The sequence below is a fragment of the Eptatretus burgeri genome, chromosome 3, assembly GCF_056783735.1.
Source record: "Eptatretus burgeri isolate ZD-2024b chromosome 3, Ebu_testis_v1, whole genome shotgun sequence".
NCBI lineage: Eukaryota > Metazoa > Chordata > Myxini > Myxiniformes > Myxinidae > Eptatretus > Eptatretus burgeri.
The window spans coordinates 144,215,103-144,236,202 of NC_140963.1; the positions used below are offsets into that span (position 1 = coordinate 144,215,103).

General features: G+C 41.5%; 1 protein-coding gene across 5 annotated transcripts in view; it reads left to right on the forward strand.

Annotated features, from left to right (window-relative positions):
- The window catches only part of LOC147031208 (acetylcholine receptor subunit alpha-like), a 96,176-nt gene extending 75,923 nt beyond the window's left edge, over positions 1–20,253 (forward strand). For all 5 annotated transcript variants that reach the window (XM_085876050.1, XM_085876049.1, XM_085876051.1 and 2 more), the window contains exons 5-9: positions 6,186–6,381; positions 7,436–7,673; positions 8,917–9,140; positions 11,923–12,159; positions 15,129–20,253. In XM_085876050.1, coding sequence (XP_085732176.1) covers positions 6,186–6,381; positions 7,436–7,673; positions 8,917–9,140; positions 11,923–12,159; positions 15,129–15,260 — 1,027 coding nt within the window. In that variant the 3' untranslated portion in view covers positions 15,261–20,253. The remainder of the gene's footprint in view (positions 1–6,185; positions 6,382–7,435; positions 7,674–8,916; positions 9,141–11,922; positions 12,160–15,128) is intronic.
- Positions 20,254–21,100: the final 847 nt, after the last annotated feature.

Consider the following 21,100-nt stretch of genomic DNA (forward strand, 5'->3'; position numbering starts at 1 on the left):
TTGTGGATAGGCCCATGAAAAACTGCGGATAGGCCCATGAAAAACTGTGAATAGGCCCATGAAAAACTGCGGATAGGCCCATGAAAACTGTGGATAGGCCCATGAAAACTGCAGATAGGCCCATGAAAAACTGCGGATAGGCCCATGAAAAACTGCGGATAGGCCCATGAAAAACTGCGGATAGGCCCATGAAAAACTGCGGATAGGCCCATGAAAACTGCAGATAGGCCCATGAAAAACTGCGGATAGGCCCATGAAAAACTGCGGATAGGCCCATGAAAAACTGCGGATAGGCCCATGAAAAACTGTGGATACGCCCATGAAAAACTGCGGATAGGCCCATGAAAAACTGCGGATAGGCTCATGAAAACTGTGGATAGGCCCATGAAAACTGCAGATAGGCCCATGAAAAACTGCGGATAGGCCCATGAAAAACTGCGGATAGGCCCATGAAAAACTGTGGATACGCCCATGAAAAACTGCGGATAGGCTCATGAAAACTGTGGATAGGCCCATGAAAACTGCGGATAGGCCCATGAAAAACTGCGGATAGGCCCATGAAAAACTGCGGATAGGCCCATGAAAAACTGTGCATAGGCCCATGAAAAACTGTGGATAGGCCCATGAAAAACTGCGGATAGGCTCATGAAAACTGTGGATACGCCCATGAAAAACTGCGGATAGGCTCATGAAAACTGTGGATAGGCCCATGAAAACTGCGGATAGGCCCATGAAAAACTGCGGATAGGCCCATGAAAAACTGCGGATAGGCCCATGAAAAACTGTGCATAGGCCCATGAAAAACTGTGGATAGGCCCATGAAAAACTGCGGATAGGCCCATGAAAACTGTGGATAGGCCCATGAAAACTGCAGATAGGCCCATGAAAAACTGTGAATAGGCCCATGAAAAACTGCGGATAGGCCCATGAAAACTGTGGATAGGCCCATGAAAACTGCGGATAGGCCCATGAAAAACTGTGGATAGGCCCATGAAAAACTGCGGATAGGCCCATGAAAAACTGTGCATAGGCCCATGAAAAACTGTGGATAGGCCCATGAAAAACTGCGGATAGGCCCATGAAAACTGTGGATAGGCCCATGAAAACTGCGGATAGGCCCATGAAAACTGTGGATAGGCCCATGAAAAACTGTGAATTGGACCATGAAAAAGTATGGATATGCCCATGAAAAACTGCGGATAGGCCCATGAAAAACTGTCGATAGGCCCATGAAAAACTGTGGATAGGCCCATGAAAAACTGTGGATAGGCCCATGAAAAACTGTGGATAGGCCCATGAAAAACTGTGGATAGGCCCATGAAAAACTGCGGATAGGCCCATGAAAAACTGTGGATAGGCCCATGAAAAACTGCGGATAGGCCCATGAAAAACTGCGGATAGGCCCATGAAAAACTGCGGATAGGCCCATGAAAAACTACGGATATGCCCATGAAAAACTGCGGATAGGCCCATGAAAAACTATGGATATGCCCATGAAAAACTGCGGATATGCCCATGAAAAACTGCGGATAGGCCCATGAAAAACTATGGATATGCCCATGAAAAACTGCGGATATGCCCATGAAAAACTGTGGAAACGTGGAAAAAAAATACAATCTGTGAATACATGAAGGACAGTGCCACAAACGTCGAAACAGGTCGCATTTGGGGTCCGCATATAGCAAATCCACAAATAGCGGGGTCTGCCAGTACACAGGTTCTGTTAGTAGTTTGCATACATAATATAACCTCAAAATATGATCTTCACAATTGACTTACATATTACTCGATTGCGGCAGTGTAAGTAACATACTCACTCGAGGCCTGAACACGGAGGTGTTATAATAAACCTGCGTAAAGCAATCTTTTTCACAAGTAAAAGAGCAATCAGAGATTGCAGACCCTTGCCAGAACTTGTTTTGTGTGATGTTTGTGTAGTTTTGTGTGGTGTATTTTGTGTGGTGTTTGTGTACTTGTGTGTTATGTAATTAATAATAGACATAATTAGAACTGCCACTTTATAACTTCTGGTAGTGATGACCATGTACCAAGACATCCCACTTTGATCGGACACCCGACCTTGAGCCATGACGTTTATTATTATTATCCCGCCCCCCGGATGGAGGGAGCGGGATATTGTAATGGTCCGATTTGTTTGTCTGTTTGTTTGTCTGTCTGTTAGCAACTTTACGGCAAAACGGCTTTAGCAAACACTATCAAATTTAATCCACAGGTGGGCAATGAACCTTGGACGACCCCATTAACTTTTGGGTCCAATTGGATCAAAGGTCAAGGTCAAGGTCACGAAAAGATCAAAATCGTTTTTCGCTCATAACTTCGTCAAAAATGATCTGATTTACTTCAAACTAAGCTTATAGTGAACCTTATTATATTTGTCACTTATAATCCTACCCATTCCTGTCGTGAAAAATACATATTTGTGAAGATCGGTATGGTCCGAAAATTTGGGGGTCATGGTCATCGGTCAAAATTACAAATTTCCATAAAAATTAAAACATGGTTACAACAATACAACTTCACGGGAAAACGGCTGGCTCAAACACTGTCAAATTGTATCCACAGATAGGTAATGAACCTCGCATGACCCCATTAACTTTTGGGTCCAATTAGGTCAAAGGTTAAGGTCAGGTCACGAAAAGGTCAAAATCGTTTTTCGCTCATAACTTCGTCAAAAATGGTTTAATTAACTTCAAACTAAGACTAAAATATTCCTTATTCTATTCCTTATAATCAACATTCAGGTTAAGGATGTATCAAATTAAAATTTGATCCCCAAAATAACTTTATGCCTTAAATGGGTGGGATTTGTTGGGCCTGGCACCACTTGTTCAATATTGAATTCAGAAATGTATTAAAATAAATTCAATTCAATTAAAATGGAAGACCAAATAGGTACAGTCCTGCATTGGAGTCATCAGAAGGAACCCAAACAAGCAAAAAGCAAAGATGAAGTCATCAGGAGGAACCTGGATAGGATTTGCATTTCAGCTGCTACTACTCTACCCTCAAACACATCCAGGCACAGCCAAGTTAGCCTTATTAAAAATAAAATAATCTCAAAAAGAACCCAGATTCACCCTCAAACACATTCAGGCACAGCAAAGTTAGCCTTATTCAAAAAAAAAAAAATCTCAAAAAGAACCCAGATTCAAAAGAAAATTAAATAATTCTGTCTGCCATACTAGGCATCTGACCAAGTTGAAATTTAAAACATCTATCCCCCATTACTACTCGATCATATTTGTGAAGTTCCACATTGATTGATGAAGCTGTTCAAGAGAAATAATATTTTAAAAGATTTTCGCTCAATCCAATATGGCTGCCAGACCATGTGATCTATCAATTATTTGTGAATACCCTGGTGTCCCCAAGGCTTGGGGAACATTTGTGTAAAGTTTCCCCTTGATCTGTCTAGCCATTCTGGAGATGATTTTTTTAGAGGTTTTCGGGTAACTCCAATATGGCTGCTAAACTAAGTGACCTATGACATCATATGTGTGAACGTTTTGCTCCTCATGGATAGGCGGTCACAGTGGCGTATCGAGGAAAAATGACGCTCGGGGCGAGATGTCAAATTTATGCCCCCTCGTAACTCACATGCTGAATTAAACACAAAGCCCAATGAAATAACTTTATCACAAATAAAATTAGGTGCAGTACATTTGCGAAGTAAACAGTTAAAGATTTGTTTTCTGCCTTGAGAATGGTCCTGCAGCGTAGTCTGATATTTCAGATCAATTGTTCAAATTTGCATAAAAGCACCAAAATTGGTACACATGTAGAATAATGTATTCCGAACAATTCTAGATATGGAGCCACCCGAGATTGTGCCTTGGTCAGCTTCGGCGACCATTTTCCAAAATGGCCGCCATTCTACTTTAGCAAAATTGGCTATATGCTCTTATTACCTTCGCAAACTTTGTTGCGAAAGTTATGTTTTGATCGCTGTGTATTTATTTCTTTATTTGTGAATATGCGTATTTGTTTGTTTGTTTGTTTGTTATTCGCATAACTCCAAAAGTATTGAACTGAATCGCAGCAAATTTGGTGGGATGATTGGTTATTATCCGAGGACCATTTGATTAGATTTTGGGAGCGATCGGGTCAAAGGTCAAGGTCATGAAAAGGTCAAAATCGTCTTTTTACCATAGCGTGGTCAATTTGTATCCAATTTGCATGCAACTAATGCCAAAATGTTCAGAATTCAATGCCCCATCTTCCAATATGTGACATGATACAATGAGGAAATAACCCTTATTTGCGGTTGGGAGTCAAAGGTCAGGGGGGGTCAGGACATTGCAAAATGTGTGGTTTTTGTCATAACACGGTCAATACTTATCCGATTTGCATGAATCAAACACCAAAATGTTGACTGTTCTGTTCCCCACACTCTAATACCAATTACAAAGTTAAGAGTACAAAGGTCAAGGTCGAGGTCATGAAAAGGTCAAAATCGTCATTTTGCCATAGTGCGGTCGATTTTTATCCAGTTTGCATGCAACCAATGCCAAAATGTTATGAATTCAATGCCCAATCTTGTGATATATGATATGACACAATGACGTCATTACCTTTGTTAGTGGTTTGGGTCAAAGGTCAGGGGGGTCAACGACCTTTATTATCATGATGCGGTCAATTCTTAAACAATTTGCATGTAAGTAGATTCAAAATGTTTTGAATTCAATTCCCTATCCTGTGATGTGTAATATTTGATTTCTTATAATGTGACCAGTTGTCATCAGATTGACTTGACACCGACACCTAAAAAGGTCAGGGAGTTCATACAGAAATTGTACAATGTACGTGAATCAGTGCAAACAGCAGGAAATTTAATGTTTTTAAGCCATCATAACACATATGAGATGGCAGATGTGGTATGGGATTAAATGCCCTCACAATCAACGGTTTCTGGGGGGGGGGGGCAAAATGTAGCGTTGGCGAAGGTATGCGCTCTACTGAGTGCCCAGGTAGTTCACACTAAATGAACTCGACTGGGAGTTCAACTTCCTGCTGGTGATAATACACAGCCCCTCGTCCGTTGTCATACAGGCACTTCCGGTTGACACAGCTTCAGCAAGATCGAGATCTAGAACAGGAAACAACTTCCGGAGAATCGCTTCCTCGTTGATGCCAATGACGAAAAAAATCCCCCGGAACTCGTCTGATGTGGCACCAAATTCAAAATGTTCAGCTAACTGTTAAAGATCAGCAACAAACTTGTACACCGACTGACCTTACTTGTCGCGGGACATGGTTTTCCAGGGTTTCAGCTTGTGTTTGGCCACAATCTCGACAAGTTCATTGTAGGTTTTGTCCTTCTGTTTATCGGGGAAAACAAGGTCCTTCATCGGGGCATGTGTTGAGTTGCCACACACGGTGGGCAGAATGGCCCGGCAACAATCAGTATCTTCTGCTGCCACCATCTTGTTAGCGATAAAGTATTGCTCCAAATGATCGGCAAATATTCCTAGTCTTCATCTGGTTGGTATTCTGACAGAATCCCCACGGTCGCTGACAGAATCCCCATGGTTGCTGACACAATCCCCATGGTTGCTCACACAATCCCCACGGTCGCTGACAGAATCCACATGCCACATGACTCACGAGGCACCGATCATAATAACTCCATACATTTGTTAGAAACCAAGCTGATTGGCCAATCAGGAGTAGTCATACATGTGATGGAAGAACGAATGTAACTGATAACATACCCAAGCTCACCACTCTCATTGGGAAAGCCAGGCAATGTTAAAAGGAATTGACGTTTGTACGTCGTGTACGTCATCCTGGTGGAGAGGGATCGGTATGGGCAGGTTGGCAGGACTTTTAGGTAGCTTGAGCATTGATGGGTAATTGTGTGCTGTTGGTGGGGATCTCGTCGAGAACATGCTTACTAGGGGTGTTGTGTGTTGTTTTTTATACCCAAACCAATGACCCCTTCGCTGGAAAGAAATGAAAAAAAAATTTAAAAAAAATGACAGAAACTACAAAAAACACTTAAAAACAAACAACATTTTGCATTTTCTTATTTGATCTGGTGTTGATAAATTGGTGTGGTGTTGATGTGGTGCAGGCATGATGGGCTGAATGGCCTCCACCTGTGCCTAATTTCCTTGTGATTTCATGTGATTCCAATGCACGCGCCGCCTTGTGTTCTTTGGCAGCGCCATTGGGGACTTCACCGTACGGCAAATGACAAAAATGCTGCTTGAGTATACTGGTCGTATCATATGGAGTCCTCCGATCATATTCCAGAGCTACTGTGAGATCATTGTCACGCATTTCCCATTTGATCAACAGAACTGCAGCATCAAGCTGGGCACCTGGTCTTACGATGGCACCAACGTGTACATCATCCAGGTGACAATTGTTGTGGTCTTTCACAAGCCTTGTTGTTATTATTACTATGTGTACTTATCGGTGTGATAGGATGGTGTAGAGATATTTCACTTACCTTTTACCCGTCCAGTGTGGGTCTGATTCCCGATGTGACGACAAACTGTGCACCATCAACCCCCTTCTGATGAAACTCCCAAAATCCAGAATCACTGCTCACCTCCACTCATTCGTTCCTATTTTCTTCAGTCTATGGAACCAACTTCCACATCCTCTTCAATCTCATTCTTCCCTCCAGATCCTCAAGACAGCTGTTTACCACCATCTGAGATCATCCACCACCCAAAGCCATGATCTTTTCTACTCCTGTTAACCCTACAATCCCAACTTTTCCCAAATTTTCAGTTTTCCCTCCTGAGAGTGTCCTTCTGTATCCATCTTGCCCACCCCATACATCCTCTTCTGTCCCCACTCCTCCACACACCCATTGTTTGTCCAAGTCTCCCTCTATTTTGTCCTTCAACCCTGTGGGTGTGCCCTTTCTCTCTTTCTACTGTTCCTTTTGTTCTGTGATGTCCTGATTAATTTAATACTTTAGCTCCTCCAAGAGCCTACACGTTCCATATAATAAGAAAGAAAGAAATAAAGGATGCCTTGAAGCCTCTCTCTGGCATAAAAGATGAGTTATTGAGGAAATTAGGTTTTAAATGGCAGCCAGTGTGCAATCAAATATGGCCACCATATAAAAAAACAAAATTGTGGTGACAACTTCACTAATTTTGATCAGTAAAACTTGTGGAAAACATCTGGACCTGTTTCTAAATCCCACAACAAAGGTTTAGTTGAGAAATTTTCAGGACCTGCTTCCTCGCTTTCACAGCGAATCAAAATCCCATAAAGACAACATGATGCAAGTTGTCTCCACCAACGGTGAAAGTCTCAGAAGTATCGTTTTCTGCCCTCCTTGTACTTCATGTTATTCTACAAAGGGATACAAAAGTGATAAATTGGACACGGATGTAATAGTTGTGTTTCTATAATCCGAGTTGTTTTTTTCCTCTTGAATGATCTCGTGCAGGAGAAGGTACAACCTGACCTCAGCATGTACACGGAGAGTGGCGAATGGGTGATGAAAAGTTATCGAGGCTGGACACACTACGTGTACTATATCTGCTGTCCTGACACTCCGTACATCGACATCACGTATCACTTTGTGATGCAGCGCCTGCCCCTCTACTTCATTGTGAATGTCATCGTTCCTTGCCTCCTGTTCTCCTTCCTCACGGGCCTCGTATTCTACCTCCCGGCCGATTCAGGTCTGGTGTGACCTACTTTGGTTGAGGTTTCCACATGTGACATTGTCATTAACTGAGACTTAGTGTATCTCAGTTTTTTGGGGTTTACTAAGTTTCACACTTAAACGAGAGAGTTCATAGAATGCCTTACCCCGCACAGTCTTGAGAAGAAGTACGATCTATATTTCCTGTGAGCCGCCATTTTGGCTGAATCTCAATATTCCCCAATGCTGAAAGCACGAGTGGGAAATTTGATTGGTCGAGATGGCATAAAATGCCATCATATTTCGTCCAACTACTGCTAAACTGGAGGTATTTGGAAGTGCCAACAAGGTGATTAGTGTTCCACACTGTTCAATTCTACAATTCAATTGAAATAAAATAAAGGTTTTAAAGGATGTAGAGAAAAACAACACAAACCATTTCTTCAAAAGTTTACCACCATTGATACAGCATCTTTTACGCCATCTTATTTAACACATTGCATTAGTTATTCATGCCTGTTGTTTGTGTCCTTTATGACGTCGCTAAAAACAGTGTTTCTTGTTTGAAACGATTTTCAATTTTGTTTCATTGCCATATGGACAGACAGACCAAAAAAATTACCTTACTCCACTGCGCGTGCACAATTGGGATGACATTCGTACAACTTACCAAATTTGGGGCCTAATATTGCTAAACTGCAGGTTCGTGTTCCAATTCATGTTACAATTTTGTTTGTGAGATGAACGGTCCATTTGCGAAATGCTCAGGCGGTTCGCCAATCACCGGCCCGTTCATGAGATACTCGGCCTGTTGCCAAGATCACCGGCTCGTTTGGGAGACGCGTGGCCCATTCACGAAATGTGTGGACCGTTCCCAAGAGCACTGGCTCGTTTGGGAGATCGCCGGTTCATTCTGGAAATCGCTTATGAACTTGAAATAACTGGAGGAAATACAGAAGGAATATTGTTAATGCAAGAGCACCTGGAGAGCAAAACACCAATCAACGTTTTCAAAACCAAGTGCATCTATTGGCTGCTTGTAATGATCGTGAAATGATAATCTGTGGAGTTGTGTTTTCTCGATCGATGAGGAGATAAACAATTGATTGAAATGTGACGATGATGTTGCTGAGATAGTCCAACATCTAATCAGGACGTTTCACAACCTCGCATCTTGAAAACCCTCAACCACAGATCACCAAACACATAAGGTGCATCTCATCAACAAAGTGATGACCATCCTTGTGATACATCATTATCACCTTATCATGATATTGCAGGAGAAAAAATGACGCTGGTCATTAACGTCCTCCTCTCACTCACCGTTTTCCTCCTGGTCATTGTGGAGCTCATCCCATCAACTTCGAGTGCCGTGCCCCTCCTCGGAAAATACCTTCTCTTCACCATGATATTTGTCATCACTGCCATCACCATCACAGTCATGGTCATTAATATTCACCATAGAACACCAAACACCCATACGATGTCACCATGGGTGAGGAAGGTACGTGAGAGTGACTGTCCTCGACCATAAAATGGATTAGAACAGTGCCTAGCACTTGCCTAACCATGTCCTTTTCCATAAGCATGGGTGTAACCACTAGCGTCAGACTAATCGTGGCTTCTGAGCATCCCCAGGTACTCTGAGCAACTCATGAAGGTAACTGGTACATAATGAAACATTGTATATCTCATGAAGGTGACTGGTACACAATGACATATCTCATGAAGGTGACTGGTACACAATGACATATCTCAGGAAGGTGACTGGTACACAATGACATATCTCATGAAGGTGACTGGTACACAATGAGCTATATCTCATGAAGGTAACTGGTACAGAATGACCTATATCTCATGAAGGTAACTGGTGCATAATGAAACCTTGTATATCTCATGAAGGTGACTGGTAAAGAATGAGCTATATCTCATGAAGGTAACTGGTACATAATGAAACTTTGTATATCTCATGAAGGTGACTGGTACACAATGACCTATATCTCATGAAGGTGACTGGTACACAATGAGCTCTATCTCATGAAGGTAATTGGTACCCATAAGGGCCTGAGCCTACTTTTGCGAAAAACACATAACTTGCGATCTTTGCTTTCCATCGGTGAATGCTAACAGATGGGACACCCGGCTAAATGGACGACATAGTCATTAGTGCAACCATCATCCTGTGCAGCACCAATGGTGACGGTTTATAATCAGATCAGGATTCGAACCCACACCAGCCAGTTGAAAGGCGAGTATGTTAGGTCTAAATTATCCGCTCAGCTCCCAGAAGATGGCATCTCGCGAGGTTCACTCACGTGTTTGTAAGTTACACAAGTTGGTTTTGGTAATCCTATTCTGCATTCTCTCTAATGCATGTAATCGTTGCCTTGGAGACCAATTCCCAACCATTCCAAAATTCAAGTTTGTAAACGTGTGCGAATCTCACTGCAGGACTCTGCACTGGGCATACCTTCAGTGTTTGTGGAAACAGGACAACTCGTAGAACATCTTTAAAATGAAATGGAAGTCCAACAGCCCCGAAAGAACCAATTTACTCGAATAGCGCGCTGAACCAGCGCACAGCTTGCGATTACACAACTACGACTGCCTCGAGATGGTCCACGAGAAGATACTTGATTGGTTCATTATGGAGTTCATATTGGTGAGTTACAATTATCTGGCAAGGGACCAGGGATTTATTGCTTGCTACTGCTTTCCAAGCCACCAGTTCCGTATCAACTGCTTTGCAAGCTGCTTGCCAAGCTGCTCAGCAAGCAGAGCAAGAAAAAGAGAGGGGGTGCTTTGCGAGCGGTAAGCGAGCAGTTTGCTTACGGAACACGCCTCTGGTCTGTTTGCTTGTTGCTCCCCATTGATTAATATTTCCGATATTATTCACATCAATCAGTTTTTCCCTGAGCTGGAAATAATTTACTACTTTTATGAAGGTGCGAGCATGGACCCGTGGAAATTCCACAAAATGTAAAATATGACTTGAAGTCCTCAACTCTCCCCTGCCCCCTCCACCCTCACAATTCCCAAGTCTTCCCCCTCACAACTCCCAACCCTAGGGTGTTAATCCTTTCCCCACTTCAAGCTTTCAATCCCCCTCCCCACCCCACCCATCACAGTCACCTGTCCAACTCACAATCCCCAGATATATGCGGAAAAGACAAGTGACGATAAATGACCGGAAACCAATTATTATCTTCCTGAAGCATATATAAACATATCATTAAAAGTAAATAATGACCTTAAACAAATTTCTAATGATAGGGGTTTAAGCTCGACTTGGGAGAATGCCACAGTTATTTGGGTGGTCTATAAGTTAATGGACCACTGCCTCAATCGCTGAGGCCGATCTTCACAAGGTCCGTGACACATATCGGCTCAGAATCCTTTTAAACTGTCGCTTTGGTAGTTTTACAATGAAGGGAAAACTTAGAGGGAGTGCATGGTGATTGTGAATACGACAGCTCCGAGACATCTTTGCTTCACACAGCAGTTATCACCAACATTGTGGGCGGAGTCAAGCAAACTGTTCAACCAATAGCAGGAACGGAATGTTGCAGACAGACAGACAGACAGACGTATAGACGAACAAGCATATTATTATTACCTCTGCCACCGAAGGTTGGCGAAGTTTAGGTTTTCACCCCCATCTGTCTCTCTCTGTCTGTCTGTCTGTGAACCTGTCTGTGTCTGTCAGCCAGTTTGGTTGTCTGTGAACAGGATATCGTAAAAGGTTATGGACGGATTTGGACGAAACTTGGTGGACTGGTTGGGTGTGTTACAAGGATGAATTGATTGGATTTTCATGAAGATCCGAATGTGCATTTAGATACGAGGAGTTTTTTTCATTTAATTTTTAAGGTGGTTCTTCACCATTAAGAGATGGCGCCAAAAATGATGCATAACACGGTATTTCAAAATGTTGTCGATGGATTAGGACCAAACCAGGTGGACGAGTTGGGTAGGTGAGAAGAACAAGCTGATTAGATTTTGGTTCAGGTGCAGATCCAGATGCAGCCTATCAGTGAGGTACAAAACGTAAACTGTTCACCTGGGCAGAGGTGTGCGCTCTACTGACTGTCTTTCTAGTTAAGATTGTTTTCTAAGGGAAATTGTCAATACTGTATGTTTGCTTGTAATTTCCCATTCCCAGACTTTTCATGCTTCCTCATAGAATGCACAAGTGTCCATGAAAGGACCAATAACCATATCGTGAGTCGCAGAAATGTTGGTTGGTCTCACCTGATGCCCTAATACTGCTCTGTTCCACGTTCCAGGTCTTCATTGACACCATTCCCAACTTGATGCTCTTCTCGACGATGAAACGTCCATCGACGGACAGGCTGCATCGAAAATTTCCCGGAGATTTGGACATCTCGGACATCTCGGGCAAACAGAAGTCACCTGGGGAGATGTATCGGGCAAATTTGGCTCAAATGCCACGGGCACGGCGGGTGGTTGAAGGTGTTAAAAGCATCGCGGACCATATGAGGGACGACAAAGAATCAAACAATGTAAGATGAGAGGTTATTTCAAAAATATATTGTTTCATTCTGAACACATTGTTGGTGAAGAGCAGTAGTAGGTAACCTGTACTAGCGGCTGAGGCCTATGTGCGTCCCTCATCATTCGGGCTTTATCAACAACCGATTTGAAATGTCCAAGTGCAGGGATTTTATCTCGATTATGTTGAAATGGTAAATAAATGATGATTCTTTCGGATTGGAAATAAGACGGTAAACCATTCGAAATCGACGCAAAAAGCGATCCACTTGCGGTTCCTCGACCGTCTGCTAAAATATTGTTCTACTTCTGGCTCCTCATCCCCCATTGCACACAACTCTGCACGACAAGTCATAACACCTCCAACGACAAGGATCTCATCTGGAATGTTCTTGTTATTTCGTTTATTATTGCCTGCACCTGTCGGTAGTTGTATTTTCGTTGTTTTATTTCAACAAGGTTCTGTTCCTCTTTGTTCTTCTCCATAAACCACTCTGCCACGTGCTCTGCTCTACAAGCCTGATTCCCTCAATGGTTGTGGTACCGCTGTGTGTGTTCGTGCCTCCCCTCCCCACAACCATCGCCCTCACTGGATGTTTGCTCCCAACGATATTGAATACATCATGCGCTCACCCATGCAGGTCCATGATCTCTACACTTGCTGATTCTTTCCTATTGTGTTCCTCTTCTGGCCATTGTGTTATTCCTATTGTGTTCCTCTTCGGGACATTGTGTTATTCCTATTGTGTTCCTCTTTGGGCCATTGTGTTATTCCTATTGTGTTCCTGTTCGGGCCATTGTGTTATTCCTATTGCGTTCCTCTTCGGGCCATTGTGTTATTCCTCTTTGTGTTCCTCTTCGGACCATTGTGTTATTACTATTGTGTTCCTCTTCGGGCCATTGTGTTATTCCTATTGTGTTCCTCTTTGGGCCATTGTGTTATTCCTATTGTGTTACTCTTCAGACCATTGTGTTATTCCTATTGTGTTCCTGTTCGGGCCATTGTGCTATTCCTATTGTGTTCCTCTTCGGGCCATTGTGTTATTCCTCTTTGTGTTCCTCTTTGGACAATTGTGTTATTCCTATTGTGTTCCTCTTCGGACCATTGTGTTATTCCTATTGTGTTCCTCTTCAGACCATTGTGTTATTCCTATTGTGTTCCTCTTCAGGCCATTGTGTTATTCCTCTTTGTGTATGTCCATGATTAAGTTCGCCCCAAAATTCCGGTTGTGGGTACACTTTGGGGGAATATTTAGCTGGTGGGGACTGGGTGTCCCACCACTGGTGGAGATGGTTTTTGTGACACTGATGTTGTAATGGGATTGTTTAAGCTTCTCCCGATACTCTTACAGCATAGGGAAAAACTTATTGCTGTTGGAGGGTTCGTTTCTCCAACTAGTGTCCCCAATTTTTAATTGTACCACAGTTTGTTCGACCCCTGCAGTATGAAACCACTATTTAGAAAATTATTATTTTCATTATTTTTATTAGTCCCCAACCAGTTTCACCGGAGGGGACTATGGATTTGCTCTCCATCTGTCCATCCATCCATCCCACCTGGGGTTTTTCAGACTGTTTTTTTTCCCCCTATACCCTTGACCATATTCAACTGAAACTTGATACTTGGCTTTGTTATTATAAGTTACAGAACAAGTTCGACTTTCAGGGCATTTCCTCGATTTTTCACAGTTATATCGGTTTTTAAACTTAGAGAATATCACATCTTATACATGGGTCAGTGTTCACCTGCCCTGACTCCACCCATTGCTTTACAGCTCACCTGACACCACCCCAATAAAACCATGCGCTGCCATTGCATGAAGCGGCACAGATCAGCAGGCTTTAAAACTGTTCACGGCCCAGTGCAATTGGTTCTTCTTCTTCATTTTGGTTCTCGTATCGGCTCGAGCGTGTGTTAAACGCAAACTACTTTTTATCTCCTGAACATTCATTGTGACCAGTATGGGACATATATTGCAAAGCAGTTCTCGCTCTTATTATTATTCTTCCTGCACTCGCAACACTCCAAATTTCCGAGCTGTATCTTGGAGCCAGCTGGGACTTTCGGGATGAAATAATTGGGATAGAAAGTAAGTGGGTTGACCTCTTTTTTGACCTTGACCTAATTTAAGGTCATGACACAATTATTAAAGACATTTTAACATTTTCCACCACAAATCGACTAGTATTTGTCTGATTGGAACTAAGTTGCCTTCTCGAGATAGCCTATGGTATGGCACATTTACATCATACTCCTACAAGTTAAAGGTAAAGGTTAAGGTCACATGGCGATGTGGGGGGAAAAAACAACCACGTGTATTTTTTTTTGTCCACTGAATTTTGCCAAAACGGAGTCTCAAAGACCGTTTGGCCTTCCAAGATGTTCATGCATCATAACAGCGTACCCACATTGATCTTGTGTACCTAATATTCGATTGGTGTCATTGACCTATTTTTTTGGATTGTGACCTAATTAACAAAAAACACCTTTTTGATCATAACTTGAATAATTCTCCTCCAATCTTCATGATGTTGAGTTTAATAGGTAGACTGTAGATGAGGACACATTTTCTAAATTTACACACCATCCCTAAATGTTGCAATTCAAGGTCATATGGTGGTCCAAAAATGATATGTCCATCATTGGATCATGGGTAAGTCGTGGGATATCGCCAAGGGATCGCCTGCCGGGGGAGGCTTACCATTAGCAATTTGTGATGGCAGATATCTAGTTTTTTTCATGATGTGCATTATTAAATGCATTGCTGTAATCATAAAGATAGAAACAAAATGCTTACCCAAGGAAGTTAAAGTTTCACTCCATAAACGCCGTCGTCATCAAACCACATTTATTCCACATGTCACCTTGTCGTGACTTTTTACAATCAATCACAAAATGTCAATCCTTAGCTGTTTCTTTGCTCGCAGTCGTGCAGCTTATTGACTTGAATGATGATGTGCATCAATTCCTTATTTGCAGGAGGTGAACGAGTGGAAGTTCGTGGCCATGGTGATCGATCACATCTTCTTTGGTATTTTCAATCTCGTGTGCATCATGGGTACTATAGCTGTGTTTGTTGGCCGTCTCATTGAGCTTAAAATGGAGGAATAGATTTGGAGGAGTTGGACGTCTCAACTCAAACTGGAGGAGTTGAATATCTCCATCAATTCAAAGTGAAGGAACAACTTTGGAGGAATTGAACATTTAAAGAGCTCAAATCCAGAGGAGCCAAAAACAGTTTTGAAGAAGTTGAACATCTGAAGGTTTGTTCACACCGAAGGGTTAGTCTGAAGATAATCCGAAGTTTTGAGAGCCGAGGTCTGAGTGAACGCAAGTTAGTACATTTCTACTTCGGAAGAGTAAGCCATATCCATCGCCTGTGGCTTGTGCCATATCCATCGCCTGTGGCTTGTGCCATCCCCATCACCTGTGGCTTGTGCCATCCCCATCGCCTGTGGCTTGTGCCATATCCATCGCCTGTGGCTTGCACCAATGCCATGCGGAGCACACAACTGTCTTGTTCCCACAAATCGATTGTTCCAGTATGTGGCTGACTTTATCATACATAAGATCACACAGTATTTTATTTCATGTGATTGGTTTGTTATTGTGAAATGAAACTTTCACGCTGGAACTAACAATGTAAAGCTAGTGAATAATGTTTAAGTTAATTACAAGACTTATTTTAATCTTCATTTTTTGATCCTCGTGGAGGATCTCTCAGTCTTACTCACGTTGTTGTTCTTCATCTTCTTCTTGTGGACTTTTTTGTTTCACAGCCTAGAGTTTTCATCGAAACTTCCTGAAAATTGGCATATATGTAAAAATACCCTGTGCAGACAGTAACCATTGTGGGGGAAAATTTATATTAATGTATTTTAAATTGTAACAAATAGAGTTTCAGAAATGTAACTTTTATGCTGCAAATTGAATTGGCTGTCATTTCTGGCCAAAAGACTTTTGCCCAAAATGATAAGAAATGTGTTGTTCTGGAGCAGAGTGACCGAACTGATAAATGAACCTTTGCTTTGAAAATGTATGAAGTGGCTTTTTGTCTAAAGGACACGTCTACAGTCTGGGTGAATATCCCCCAACCTCTCTTTCATGGAAGTATAAAATGCTTTGAAAGGTACATTGTTCTCAGTGCAAGCACGTGAGGAAGTATAGTTTCTCAGTGGCTTGTACTCCTTGGAACTGACCAAGTACCAAGTTAGAATAAAACTCTCTGATGTAATGTAGAAGTGAGTTGAATCGGGTTGGTCTAACTGTTAACTAAAGTAAGAATAAATGAAATAGAACCAAATAATATTGCAATCAATAGGGATTCTTAAGTTCATTGTACAAGGGTGAGAAGTGTATGGTGTATAATTAGGAAATAAATTGTTTCATAAGGAAGGACTTGTGTGGACATCAGTTTTATCAGCGTCAATAGGGTTTTTGTAGGATTTTATAATCAAATCGGACAAACGTTAAACTCTGTCTGAAGTCAAATAGGATTCCACAATCGGCCAGTTAGAATCCTTCAGGACAACGATCACAACAAGGTGGGTTTAAAAAATCCACGCCAGTTGGCGCCGAGACTCGGATTCGAACTGACGTTGGTGCAGTGCTCGTGACCGGAGGTGCTTAATCTGCCGGAGGCAGTGCCTGGAGGAACGACAAGTGCTTGAGCGAAGGTAAGTGAGAGCGCTCTCAGCAGGTAACGCATTTCGAACAAAGAAAAGTTCATTGTCAGATAATTTTATTGAGAGAAGGAAGAGGATCCGGCGGAGGGAGTCCGTTTTCAAGTAAACCGGGGGAAGTAAACCGTTTAAATCCATTTTAAAGTAAACAATAAGTACTGTAGTTGTTTTAGAAAAGTGCTGGAGAAGAAGAGTCAGATGACAAGAAGAGGCTTGTTCAGGAGCCAGATGTGTAATTAAATGGGAATGATGAAGCGACATGCCACATGTTTGCATTGATACGGACCGGCTATGAGAGAGATGGCCGAGGACATGGCTGAGATGCCGAGATAGGGTTAAAATAGATAAATATTATGAGTTACCTGTTTGTAAGAGTTATAAGAGTTACTTTTTGTTCATTGAACTCACTGGAAGTTTGCTGGCAGTGAGGTTGTTATATTATATTGTGTGGAGGTTTTACGGATTTATCAATGCAATGATTTGCACGAAACGTTTTGTAGAGTGCAGGAGACGATTAACCAGCTGGGAGCATGGTTGGTGATTTGCATTGAGATTCATGTGTTACTGAGAGTAAAAAATGAAACTTGTGCGAGTCCAATATTCACTGCAATGAAACGTGTTCTGTTGGGATTTTGACGATATTTTAACTCGTGCTGAGTTGAGCTGTGGGTCTGTTTGAAATGGCATGTTATACATTCTTGGCGTTGTATTTCCACGCGAAGGTCACAAACTACACTGTGTGAGACCCCCCTCCACTCGATCTGTGGGGGGTTGGCATATATCTTTACAGTGAGTCTTTGTTCGAGCCTTTGCTTTAGGTGTGAAATTCGATTCATATGCAGATTCAAGAGAATGAGATAGAAATGTGATTGGTATTTGTCACGTGATCACACGCGAGTCTATGAGATGCAATGCTGTTTAGTGTGTGTGTTGAAGCCATGACAGAGTAATGCAAACTGTGGGTTTTTGCCTGTCAGAGTTTTTTACTTTTTCTTCCCACTGGATGTGGAGAGAACTTCCTGTTCCTTGTTCCTTGGTGTTTGTGGCACACCTTCTCGACTGAATCTGTTTAAAGTGAAGTCCATTTAGGAAAAAGTGTTGAAGTTTTATTTTACAACCATCGGGATTTTGAATAAATTGTGAAATAACAATTGTGAATGTGGGATATACTGTACTCGGAACATGAAGTCTTGGGAGTTGAGCTCTCGCTGGCATTGTGATGATTTGTAATTACACAACCCGGCAGGTTTAAGTGCTGGGCAAGCTCTGAGGACGTGTCAGAAATGTTTCAAAGATTTGATCTGAGTTGTAACGATTGTACTGAAAAGATGTGATTTAAATGTAGAAATGTGATTTGGAATGATTTTAATGATTTGATGACGTTTAGCACCTGGGGCAATTCACAGATAAGAGATGATTCCCTCGGATGGACGTTGAAATATTGTTTTATTCGTCTGCGAATGTTGAGGTTACCTGAACTTGTGCTGGGAAGGCAATGGCAAACAACCCAGTGTAACCCTTTGATCGATTCAGTCAAGGTAAATTCATGATTTAATTGGATAGTTGCTGAAGATTTGATTTTTCATTTATGGATTTTAAAAGGAAATATTTCATTGTTTTGACCAAAAAGTTGTTTTAGAGAGTTTGGATGTTTATTAGTCTGAAGTTTAAGATGCTTTTCCAAGACTGGGATAAAGATTGTGGAGGGTGTAGCTGCATGTGTAGACAGAGTGTTTGAGCTGCAATTTAAATGATATTCGCCTGATGACAGATTTGACAAGTGATTTGCCAATTTCTGTACAACTGTTTAAAATGATTTATTTGTTTTGATAAAGGAAAATGGATTCCTAATTGAGAAGGTTGGAGGAAGTGATAGATGGTTTGTGTATGTGAATTGGAAAAATGGCAGCATGTTTGCTGTTTTGGTGAGAGAGAAGTGGATAGATGGAGAAATGTCAAATTTAAAATGTCGATGGAAATAGCAAATTAGATGGATGTTTTGAGTATACGTACAACTGGGATTTCTGTATATTTTAGCATGTTGTTTTGGGAAATAACAAGGAAAGGGATTAAAATATTGATATGGCATATAATGCAAGTTAAATGCTTCCAGAAGAATCTTTGTTAGTCTTGTAGAACTACATGTGCCCATGACATTTATTGATTGGTGTTTAATTGATGCTTTGTTTGTTTCGGAGTGTTGAAAGCAGTCTTTGAAGCAATGTACGATTTCATCTAAATGAAGTTTGGAAAGAACTTCCACACAAATATTGGACGATGGGAGAACCCAGATTTGGGTGATTGAGCATTCAACACGTGATCATGCCCCTTCCTGAGGAGATAAGATGGAGCAATGTGGGAAAAGAAAGAAAAAACCCACTGAGGAGAAGGTTGAGCAAAGTCTTAACGTCGGCGTTGTGTGGTGCCTGCCTGAAGGAATGTTCTCAGCCACACTCTCGATTGCCGCTCTGCAAATACATCGTGAACTTGCTGTGGCTGCTTCAATGTACGACAGGCCTGGAATTCCACATTGCGTTCCTTCAACCCAGTGTCCGGCCCAAACTTGTACTTGCCCACATCTACCTTCTCCTCAGCTCAAGGAGTGCTTCGATTGTGTTTCCCGTTGGGTGCCGCTCTATCCACACCCTGACCTGTTTATCTTCTGACTTCGGGTAGCATGTTTTCAATGTGTGACGCATGCTGATGAACAGGCCATAAATTAAATGGAAACTCACTCATTTTCTGATATGAGCACTCGTTGCTATTGTTGATTGAACTTGAATAATGGAAATCTTTTCTCCTTCAGGAATGGGACATGGTAATCATGTGTAAGAAAGATTATTCAAATTTTCCTTAAAAAAAAAAAAAAACGGGGGAGTATGGGGGAAAAATTTATATTAATGTAATTTAAATTGTAACAAATGGAGTTTCAGAAATGTAACTTTTATGCTGCAAGTTGAATTGGCTGTCATTTCTGGCCAAAAGACTTTTGCCCTAAATGATAAGAAATGTGTTGTTCTGGAGCAGAGTGACCGAGCTGATAAATGAACCTTTGCTTCGAAAATGTACGAAGTGGCTTTTTATCTAAAGGACACGGCTACAGTCTGGGTGAATATCCCCCAACCTCTCTCGCATGGAAGTATAAAATATTTTGAAAGGCACATTGTTCTCAGTGCAAGCACGTGAGGAAGTTTCGTATCTCAGTGGCTTGTACTCCTTGGAACTGACCAAGTACCAAGTTAGAATAAAACTCTGATGTAATGTAGAAGTGAATTGAATTGGGTTGGTTTAACTGTTAACTAAAGTAAGAATAAATGAAATAGAACCAAATAATATTGCAATCAATAGGGATTCTTAAGTTCATTGTACAAGGGTGAGAAGTGTATGGTGTATAATTCGGAAATAAATTGTTTCACAAGGAAGGACTTGTGTGGACATCAGTTTTATTAATGTCGATAGGGTTTTTGTAGGATTTTATAATCAAATCGGACAAACGTTAAACTCTGTCTGAAGTGAAATAGGATTCCACAATCGGCCAGTTAGAATCCTTCAGGAGGACAACGATCACAACAAGGTGGGTTTAAAAAATCCACATCACCATCTCCGATTTTGAAAATTCCTCTGAGAAAAAAAGTTATGATGTCAAAATATCTCCGCTAATGGAAATCGCCGAAAAAATTATCTCCGAAACTAGGCAAGTTTTTTGAATTCTGTTTGCGGGAATCGAACAGGGCATTAGCAGAGATGAATTACCGCACATATAATACATCACTATGACGTCATATCAATTTTTCTGACGTCATTCCTATTTTTTGACATTTTTTGTTTCACAACCCAGAGTTTTTACCTGATCTTCGTGAAACTCGCCATGTATATATAGAAAGCCCATGCGCAGGCAGTAACCATCTCCGGTTTTGGAAATTCTTCCGAGAATAAAAAGTTGACGTCATAATATCACCGCTAATGGAAATCGCCTATACCATTATTTCCGAAACTAGGCAAGCTGTTTGAATTTTGTTTGCGAGAATCAAGCTGGGCATTAGCACAGATAATTTATCGCAAACCTGATACATCACAATGACGTCATATTCGTTTTATGATGTCATCATTAAGAGGACCAGGATCTTAGCTCATTTGAGCTTGTTACAATAAATCCATGAATGAAATGTTGTTTATCGACTTGCTCATCATTCTGGTTCATACACTTGTATTTGGAATATTTTGCTCTTCCTGCTAATTTTGACTGAATGAAAGCTCTTGTACATTATT